The sequence below is a fragment of the Microtus ochrogaster genome, unplaced genomic scaffold (genome assembly GCF_000317375.1).
Source record: "Microtus ochrogaster isolate Prairie Vole_2 unplaced genomic scaffold, MicOch1.0 UNK116, whole genome shotgun sequence".
Classification (NCBI taxonomy): Eukaryota; Metazoa; Chordata; class Mammalia; order Rodentia; family Cricetidae; genus Microtus; species Microtus ochrogaster.
Window position 1 is genome coordinate 385,035 of NW_004949214.1, and position 10,713 is coordinate 395,747.

Genomic DNA, 10,713 nt, shown 5'->3' on the forward strand with positions numbered 1-10,713 from the left:
AAGACTGGCAGTGCCCCCACTCTCTACTGTTTCATGGATTATTCACAGAATATTATCTGCTTTCTTTTTCAAAAATTAGGGCCAAGCTATTTAAGAAAGACTATCCAAATCATCTGTGTAGGAAGTCTCAGGTGGGGACTCAACAAATAATCCTGGCAGGAAGACAGAGAAACAACTTAATGCTATCAGCCAGAATTTCTTAAAAGTTTCCACTCAGGCTTTTCCTCTGTTGCCGCCAAGGTGCTCGGTCCTTCCAAGGAAGCTAAGGCCGCGTTGGGGTGAGGCCCTTACTTCGTCGGGCGACTAGCACCATGCAGGCAGTCCGCAACATGGCCTCAGTCTCTGAGCTCTCCTGCATCTACTCCGCCCTTATCCTCCACCACGACGATGACAACGACGACAACGAGGTGACGGTCACGGAGGATAAGATCAATGCCCTCATTAAAGCAGCTGGGGTCAATTTTGAACCTTTCTGGCCTGACTTGTTTGCAAAGGCCCTGGCCAATGTCAATACTGGGAGCCTCATCGGCAATGTAGGGGTTGGTGGGCCTGCTCCAGCAGCTGGAGCAGCACCAGCAGGCGGTCCTGCCCCCTCTACCACTGCTGCCCCAGCTGAGGGGAAGAAAGTGGAAGCAAAAAAGGAAGAATCCGAGGAGTCTGATGAAGACATAGGCTTTGGTCTTTTTGACTAGGCGTTTTGATACCATGGCTAATAAAAAGATAAATCTGTAAAAAAAAAATTCCACTCAGTGGCAGCAGTCTTCAGTATCTACCATATTTGGGATCTCTAAGCCCAAACACAAGAGATCCAGAGTCTCTCCAATAGGGAGAAGAAACTGTTTGAGCTCTTGCTGATGGCCATGTCAGAGGAGCAGCAGGTGGCAATTGACTTCAGGGGACTGTCCCACCAGCATGCAAGTCACTGATGGGTGAATCTTGGATAGGAAAGGCCCCAACAGTTTCAGTCCCAGAATGTCTTTTGCTGTTGTCATTTTTCTCTAGTATCTGTCATAGGGTGAATGAGTGTGAAGAGATTCCCACTGCCTTTAATGTAGTATGATTATCTTGAGGAACTATCCTCTTCTACTGGGCATTTTTACCTGTGGATTATTATGAAGATGATTTCCTCTTAATCTGTACTGTTTAAAGTGTTTTCCCCCACCTGTGATAAAACAGGAGCCACAGAGGATAGAAAAATAGAACAAGGAAATGTCACACTGCTAGTTTGTTTCTCTCGAGGAGCCATACAGACTGTGGTTTAGGTTAATGATTGTAAAAGAAAAGAAAAGAAAAGAAGAGAAGAGAAGAGAAGAGAAGAGAAGAGAAGAGAAGAGAAGAGAAGAGAAGAGAAGAGAAAAGAAAAGAAAAGATTGAGTCCCAGAAGTTCAGCTCATCTTAACGTTGGGAGATGTCTTCACAGGTTTCAGTGTGCATCACAGCTGAAACAAAGCTTTAAAATCTGACTTAAGGCTAGATTAGTATGTCTTTGCTGATAGCTTTGAGGTGAAAAACCTTGGGAAACAATCTAAAGTTTAGAAAGGCACATAGTTGAGTGAGGGACTCATTAAGGTCAAGAACCAAGAATAAAGCAGCCTAATTATTATAGGCTTTCCTACTAGGATCAGTTGATGACCCATGATGATGATTACTTGAACGCATTTCTCCCCTCAACTTTCCGATATAAAGAACGGTTGACAAATGGTTATGCACCTGGAGGACTTAGAAATGACGATTGTTTTTCATATATAAAAGTTTAGATTTCTAATTCTTCTAAGATTTCTTATGAGATTGCCTTTTGAGATAAATAATAAAATGATTGGTCCTTTCTCTGTGACTACAAAATGCAGCCTGCCAGTAAGAGAAAAATACTTTGCTTGCTTACATTTTGTTAGTCTATAATAAGTTGCTTGGCTATAAATAGATGTGGGTTCTTTGAATAATTTGGTTTTCATCTATAGTATGTAGAGTGTTCAATTATATAAGGGAAATGAGAAACGTGGTTTTTTATCTGTATTTATTATAATCACTCACATGGAAAGTAAAATGTAACCACACTGTAATTTTATATTGCTCGAAAGATTTTGCTGGGATATATAAGATGTAAGGGAAAAATTCAGTTAGTTAGAAGAAAAACATCAGGGTAGAAAAACAAGACAGAAAAGGAATAGGGTAGAAGAAGCAAAAGTAAGAATAATAAAATGAAGAACTAAGCTTTGGCCCTCAGAAAACTCCTCATGTATCTGTCTATCCAGAAGCTCACCTGCTCTGTAGCTCCTTTTTAGTTTCTCTGACCTGCTGAAGGCTTGCCATTCAGCAGTACCCTAGGTGAGATCCTGGCATTTTGGAGGTGTGTGTGTGCATGTGTGTTTCCCTTTTTCACTGGCCCAGAGAGTTAAGGTCAGCCTCCCCTTGCTGACCCCAGAGAATTAGGTTTTACTTGCTCAGATAGAAGGGCAAGTTGAGTGATTAGTCTGTCAACTCTGTGAATCCCCCTTAATCCCTGAGCTGCTAGAGGCTGGTCCTCATGGCAACGAATAAGCTCTATATTGTTTTACATACTGTCAGTCCTAATCTGCATTTCCATCAACAGTGTGGAAGGGCTTTATTTTCACCATAGCCTTGCAAACATTTATTATATATTATTCTTGATATTGCCATAATAACAGATGTGAAACACTATATTACTTTGATTTTGATTAACATTTTCTTGATTTCTAGTGATGATGAATAATTTTTCATGTGTTTGCTGGTCAACTCTATATCTTTTTTGAGAAAAGGTCTCTTACGTTTCTTTGTTTACCTATTTTAAAATCAAATGCTTTGGCTTTTGTTATTTTTGTATGATGTGAATTATATATATATAATATTAACCATCTATCAATGGTATATATAATACATATTATCAAATATAGAACTTGCAAGTATACTTTCATTTTAAGAGTTCATTTTTTATTTTATTGGTTGTTTTGGTGTGCATATTTTTCACTGGTATAGTCCTACTTGGTTTTGCCAATGTTTTAAATGATCATGTATTAATTATTTAAATTTTAAGTTTTAAATGACCAGGCATTAAGTTGAAGTTTTCTTTGTGTTTTGTGTTTCTGTTTTGTGATACCTTCTTCATGCTAAGCAAGCAATCTACCACTAAAGTATATCCCCTGGCACTTAAGTCTTTAATCTATTTTGAGAGATTAAGAGGGCAATTTAAGGGTCAAATTTTATTATTTTGTATGTATCCATTTTTCTCAGCAACATGTAGTGAGGGGCAATTTATTCTCAATTGTGTTCTTGGCAGCCTTGTCTACAATCAGTCTAACATCATTGGCCACCAGGAAAAGGCAGATCAAAACCACTTTTAGGTTCTATGCCACATTGGCTATCATCAAGAAATCAAATAACATAAAACGGTGGTAAGGATGTGGAGAAAAGGGAACCCTTATTCATCATTAGTGGGAGTATAAACAGTTGCAGTCACTGGAGTGGTCTGAATGAGAATGGTCCCCACAGACTCTTATGTTTGAATACTTGGTTCCCAGTTGTTGGAACTGACTATGAAGGATTTGGAAGTGAACCTTTATTGGAGAGGTGTGTCACCACTGTGGGTGGGCTTGAGCTTCCAAAAGACTCAATGTCATTCCTGGTGTGCTTGCCACTTCCTCTTGGAGGGTCTAAATATGAGCTTTCAGCTCCAGCTCCAGCACTATACCTCCCTGCATGCCTACTGCCATGCTCCCATGCCAGGGTGGTGATGGACTCCTATCCCTTTGAAATTGTATGACCTAATTAAAGCTTCCTTCTATAAGTTGCCTTGATCATGATCTTTTATCACAGCAGTAGAAAAGTAACTAATGCAGCCAGTATGAAAAGCAGTATGAGGATTGCGCTCAGAAAAGATAGACATGGAACTACTGTATGACTCAGTTATACCCCTCCTTGACATAAGTTCTAAGGGCTTTGCATTCTACTACAGAGATAATTGTTCAAACACATTCACTGGCACTCTGTTTATACAGCTATGAAAAGGAATCTGCCTATATATGTCCATAAAACAATAAATGGTCAAGAAAAAATATGATACATATACACAATGGAATTTTATTCAGTGGCTAAAAGCAAATTGTAGGTAATTGTACAGAATTGTTTTTTTAAAAAAAACTATACTGAGTATGGAAACATAGGTCCCAAAAGACCAATACTGCATGTTCTTTCTTATGTGTGGATCATAGCTTTAAAACTTTAGATTTGTGTGCTTAACTTGGAAATCCTTTAGAATCCAGGAAAGAGGAAAAGGGCCATTGGGTTGGATATGATTTGAGGGGTGGAGGAAGGATATCAGAATATAAGTTATATGAAAACAGGGGAAGAAAATGGGGTGAATAGGTTTAAGCAGGGGTATGGTTGAAGGGAAAGGGCATTAACCAACAAGAACAGGATATGAAAAGTCATGTGGAAACCTACTACTTTATAAGCTAACTGAAAAAAAATGTTAAAAATAAGGCAAAAGGGAGATCTAAAAGCCATGGATTATTAAACAAAAATTCTGCTGCCAAGTGTGGGATACCTCTTTATGAGTTGTTGCCCAGGGAGGCTGCAGAGGCCAAACTCTTGGTTGCCACCAGAAATAGACAATAGAACCCAGTTGCTGAAAATGGTGCATACTTTGTTTACAAGACAGAGAGAAAGCAGCTAGCACTGAGCTGTAAGCATCCTTCCTGTTCGCTGGCTTTCATTATGATGTGAGGCACTGCACAGGCTGCTAGGGGAGAAAACGTATCAGCCCTCTCACCTACCTGTGAACCTTCAGAGCTACAATACCATCGTGCTAGGCAACATGAGCACACTGATTTAACAGTATCACATCTGGAATGACGGTGTGAGGCCAGCTCAACAGGAGAGCTTTCAAGCCTGGTGCTGTAAATCTGGTCAAAACCCCATAGCAGGGGAAGCCATAGGCCCTCGGGTGGAACGTATTACTGTTCTTTGGCTAAATTGCCATGGTGTCAAACTGCCTTCTAAACATCTATATTTATATCCCTAGATAAATCCTACCTTCAGCCTTTATCAAAGAAGCTTCTCTTCACAGTGAACCGTGGGAAATACAAACAATCCAGTTTCTGTAAATAACATTAAGTTTATTTTCCCAGAATATAACATTTTATATTCAAAGACTCCCACCATTCCCCTTCTCAGCTTGACCCCAGGAAGTCACTGATCTATAATTACAAATTAGTTTTTATTTTATAGAATTCTTTATAAAGGAAAACACAGAGGCTGAGCCTTTTCAATGAGAAACACATTTTATAAAAGTTTATAGATCTGTAATATTTGAAGTTACATACATATATACAATTTATGGGATCACACTCACTTCCTGTTATCCTGTGCCATCCCCTTTCCTTTCCCTCTGAACTTATTTCCAACTGGTCATTTAGGGGTTGTGAGAAAAGGACACTCCATCCCTCAGCAACCATGAACAGTAATGAGCTCCTCAGGAAGTGGGAGGGTCTTGTGGACACTTCCTCTGCCTATGACAGAATATTGAAGGGCTCAGCCTTGTACAGCTATCTACCAATCAATTGCTGCTATGTATTTCTGATTGCAATGGTGGTGCCATAATTTGGATGGCAGTATTTCATAACACTTTTCTGAATCTTTTGGATCTTACATTTCTTTTCTGCTTCTCCCATGGTGTTCTCTGGATTCTTGGGTATATACGAGATGTCCCATTTAGGGGTAAATGCTTAGCAGTCACGATTTTTTAACTGACCTGTTTTCTTTTATTCACCCTGTGGAATTTTAGACATCTATATAGTTGCATGTATCAGTTGTTCATTCTTTTTATGGCAGCTTGTTTTCCAGTAAGTTCATAAACCGTTGTCTCTCTGTATCTGAGGGAAATTGAATCTGGAGCTGTTGTTGATGGTAAAATATGCGGTTGCGCATATGCCTCATAAAAATAGTATACTATTTGCATATAACATGTTGAAATTCTTCCATATACTTTAAATCATCTCCAGATTACTTATTATATCTGTCGTACTGTCAATGCTATGATAATAATTGTTATAGTATGTTGTTTAGTGACTAGTGACAAGAAAGGCAGTACGTGCTCAGCACAGATGGTATGTTTATAAAAATAGTTTTCATCCACAGTTTGTTGAATTCACAGATGTGGAACCTGAACATATGGAGTGTCAACTCAACTACAATTTATTCTACCCATCCATCTGTTGAGGAAATTTTGCCTTATTTTCAATTTATGGTTCTTGTAAATAAAGCTGCTATGAACATTTGGCTATATATCTTTCTAAGGACACATGCTTTATTCCTGTGTAGTAAATACTTAGGAGTGTAAAAGCATGGTTATATGTAGCTAAAATATAGATATTATAAGAAATCACCCAAATGTTTTCCTAAGTGACTATATAAATGTTCATTGCCCATTGGCAGCACATGGGAGTTCTGTCTTCTACAACCTTGCCCACATTTGTTTTGGTCACTCTTTTCACTTGTGACCATCCTCAGGAGAGAACAGAAGGGATTTCTCTATATTTTCATTCACATTTTTCTGATGACTATGTATAACATCTATTCATGTGTTTGTCTGGCATTTGTATACCTTCTTTTACATAGCATATTTTCAACATTTTTACCCAGTTACTTATTGGAGTGTTGCTTCTCATTGGCTTTTTTTTGGTTTTTTGAGACAGGGTTTCTCTGTGGCTTTGGAGCCTGTCCTGGAACTAGCTCTGTAGATCAGGTTGGTCTCGAACTCACAGAGATCCGCCTGCCTCTGCCTCCCAAGTGCTGGGATTAAAGGCGTGCGCCACCATTGCCCGACTCTCATTGACTTTTATAATGGTAAAAACACTAAAGATTTATCAGCTGAACACTTTGTAGACATAGAGTGTAATAGTGTTTACTCTAGACACCCTATGCAGCAATATATTTTCAGAAATTTAGCATCTTATAAAATTAACTTTTTACACACAAAACAATTTCTCTTTTACCCTTCTCCCCTAACTTTATGATAGCCCCCATTCCACTTTTTCTTTCTACATATTTGAACACCCTATGTAGGTCACATATGTGGGGTAATGTAATCTTTCGTAACATGATTATTTCATATATTATTCCCAATTTTCATCCATATATAATATATGATAGGATTTATTATTAAAGGTTTAATAACTTATTAGTATATGTATACAAGTTAATCATTTAAAAATTATTGGAATATGCTGCACTGTATTCATTATATAAAGCTCAAGCCACCACATAAATACATAAAAATATAAATGCAACCTGTTGAGTCTGTTCATTATTGTTTTATGTATGTCTTTTTAGGGCTGGCGACGTGGCATTGGAAGACTAACTACGGGGCTCATCCTTGGGGAAGACTAATTCTTCTCTCAGCAGTTGTTGTCTATAGCTCTTAGTCTAGAGATAGTAGTAGATCTATGAGATTTCCCCTATTCATGTTGGGCTATGAATTGGTATTGTCATTTTGTAAGTCTTGTTTAAGGGGATATATTGTTTAGATATTATGTGTGTGATGTCTCTGTCCTGTATAGAATATACAACCTTTCAGCAGATGTCTTGGTCCTCTCTAGCTCTTAAAATCTTTATTTCCTTAATCCTCAGGTATAGGATTATAGTACAGATGTATCAATTAGAGCTGGGCATGCCATGGTCAGTTGTTGTAGTGGTTTGCATAAAATGGCACCCATAGTCCCATAAGGAATGACTATTAGGAGGTATGGCCTTGTCGGAGTAGGTGTGGCATTGCTGGAGGAAGTGTGTTACTGGGCATGAGTTTTGAGGTCTCAGATGATCAAGTCTAGCCAGTGTATCTCTGTCTCTTCCTGATACCTGCAAATCCAAATGTAGAACTCTTAGCTACCTCTCTAGCACCCTGTCTGCCTGCATGTAGCCATGCTTCCTGCCATCGTGACAATGAACTATACCCCTGAACTATAAGCCAGACACAGTTAAATCCTTTCCATATTAGAGTAGCCATGGTCATGGTGTTTCTTCATAGCAATAAAAACCCTAACTAAGAAAGTTGTTTCCCACATTTAGACCAGTTGTAATTTTCTGTAATGGTTTCCTACTGTTCAAAAGAGGAGCTTCATTGATGAGAATCTTCTCTGTGGGTGTGTTTTAGAACACAGTTAGGAATTATTCTGGTCTAGTAAAGTTGTTGTAGTAGGTTTCCCTCTAAGATCCATAAGCTCATTAGCTCCAAGTTGGTGGCTAGGTTCCAGAATCAGGCATGATTTCCCTCTGATTGAATATTCCTTAAGTCTGATTAGAGAACTGTTGGTTGCCACCAAAATTTAAGTGTCACTATTGTACTTTTGGGAACATCTTGCCCTGCTGGTCATTGGTGATCGTAGGCATCACACCAGCTGGGTAAGACTATTGCTTGCTTTTTTCTCCCTTGTCAGCTTGCATAGAACCTTCTGGCACTATGAAAGCTAGGTGTACAGGAGGAGGTTTTTGGGTCAAATCCAGTTTGGATCCTCTGAGTCCTGTGTCTAAATTGTGTGATGTCTTCAGCAATAGGGATTAACCTTCAAATTCTGGGAGGTGGCTCAAGTCAGTGACCTCTGCAGGAGCAGATATGAGGGAGTTACCTCTGAGGGAGCAGGCCTGAGACAACTACCTGTGCAGGACCAGGCTTAGACAAGAGAGCTCCGTGGAAGCAGGCCCAAACCAGGGACATCTGCAGGAGCAGGCTTGAGCCAGCAACCTCCACAGGAGCAGGTAGAAGGGAGTGTCCTCTAAGTAAGCAGGTCTGTGACAGCAACCTCTGTGGGACCAGGCATAGGCCAGAGATCTCTGGGGGAGCAAGCCCGACCAGGACCAACCAGGTCCAGGCCAGAGACCTCCAAGGAAGCAAGCCTGAACCAGGGACATCCATGGGAGCAGGCCCAAGCCAGCAACCTCCACAGGAGCAGGTGTGAGGAGGGACCTCCAAGGGAGCAGGCCTGAGCCAACGACCTCTGCTGGACCAGGCCGGAGCAAGCAACGTCTGTGGGAGCTGTTAAACCCTCACTGGAGACCAGACCAGTGCTTCACTTCCCATTTCTCTAATCTTCAACTTGAGCATGAGAGCTGTGAGCAAAATAACTTTTTTCTGTCTATAAAATCGGCCTACCTGAGGTATTTATGTCAGTATAGTAACAAAACAGACTATTGCAGGAATGTACCAAAGATTTACATTTCCAAGTCACAAGATAGGTGTATGTTGAACTCAGTGAATATTGCCAGGTGGTTTTTCACAGATTCTCTAAGAGGAATGCAGAGGAAAGGTGAACAATACATGGAAAATCTATAAAAAGCATTTAACTAAGTGAGTATGGTTAGGGTTCAGTGTGGAGCCCCAGACCTGTGCTGTCTTTTAGAACCCTAACACTTCTATTTCCTGTTCCTCTGCAGTCATTCACTAAGCAGAAACTCCATGTCACTCCAGAACACCAAATGATTAGTGATTAATCTGACTAATCCTTTGAGGGCTAAAAAAGACTAAACATTTCTAAAACTACCATTCTGACTCATGAAAAGTCAAATAAAACAAATCTATGCTGTTTGAAAATGAAAAGAAGCAAGATTAAACCTACACAAGGGTTGCCTCATGGTTCCCTTGATAATGAGGCATCATCAAAAGGAGCAGTATAGCTTGTGCAATAGGATGAAGGTGCTGTGAGTAAAGTCCCCCAGGTTCACAAAGTAGAACAGCAGCATCTATCTACTTAAGAGAGATCTTGTTTTGATTACCAGGACCCAGGTGGAAATCCTCGCTTAATATGGGTGGAATGCAATGTATACAATCAATTATTATGTATGGGCTTAAGATCCATGCTGTATTTATCTGCATTTTCTCTTTCTTTTTTCTTTCTTTCTTCCTTCCTTCCTTTCTCTCTCTCTTTCTTTCTTTCTTTCTTTCTTTCTTTCTCCTTCCTTCCTTTCTCCTTTATTATTATTTGTTTTATAAATCTAAAGATCAAAAGAGTAAAGGTATGGGGTGCCAATATGGAATTGAACTGACAGTACCTGGCACACAGTAGACATATAACAAATATTAATACATCAATGATATAGTAAGGAGGAGTGGTGGGCTGTGTCCTGCCACCTGGCTAGCTTATATCCGAAATAATTACACAAAAAGTGTATTAATTAAATTACTGCCTGGCCCATTATTTTTATCCTCTTATTGGCTAACTCTCACATCTTGATTAACCCATTTCTATTAATCTTTGTTCACCATGAGGTCGTGGCTTACCAGCATGAGTCTAACCAACGTCCGTCTTGGGCAGGAGAAACATGGCGTCTGCCACACTTCCCTTCTTCCCAGCATTCTGTTCTATCTACTCCACCCACCTAAGGGCTGCTCTATCAAAAGGCCAAGGCAGCTTCTTTATTCAACCAATGAAAATAACACAAATACAGAAGGGCTTCCTACACCACAATGCCATGCATATCTAGGAATTAGTGTGAATTGAGAATGTGTATGTGTCCTTTCAATCTTTTTACAACTATATGAAGCTTTCTTTTTTTAAAAAAAAATATTTATTTATTTATTTATTTTACATTCTAATGACTGGTGTGGGAGAATTGTCTGTATTCTGTCAATCATGTTTTAAATAAATGCTGATTGGCCAGGCAGGAAGTATAGGCAGGAAAACCAGACAGGAAGTAGAAATGATG

At 39.5% G+C, this 10,713-nt stretch overlaps 1 protein-coding gene across 2 annotated transcripts; it reads left to right on the plus strand.

The window, feature by feature from the left end:
* The first annotated feature begins 329 nt into the window (after positions 1-329).
* LOC101989843 (60S acidic ribosomal protein P1-like) lies at positions 330-716 on the plus strand. 2 transcript variants are annotated; one of them, XM_005371619.1, is made up of 2 exons: positions 330-413; positions 495-716. In XM_005371619.1, exons 1-2 carry the CDS (start codon positions 330-332, stop codon positions 690-692), a joined length of 282 nt encoding a protein of 93 aa, XP_005371676.1. In that variant the 3' UTR covers positions 693-716. The 2 variants fall into 2 exon arrangements, with proteins under 2 accessions (XP_005371676.1, XP_005371675.1); XM_005371618.1 differs by having other exon boundaries at positions 330-716.
* The last annotated feature ends 9,997 nt before the right edge of the window (positions 717-10,713 follow it).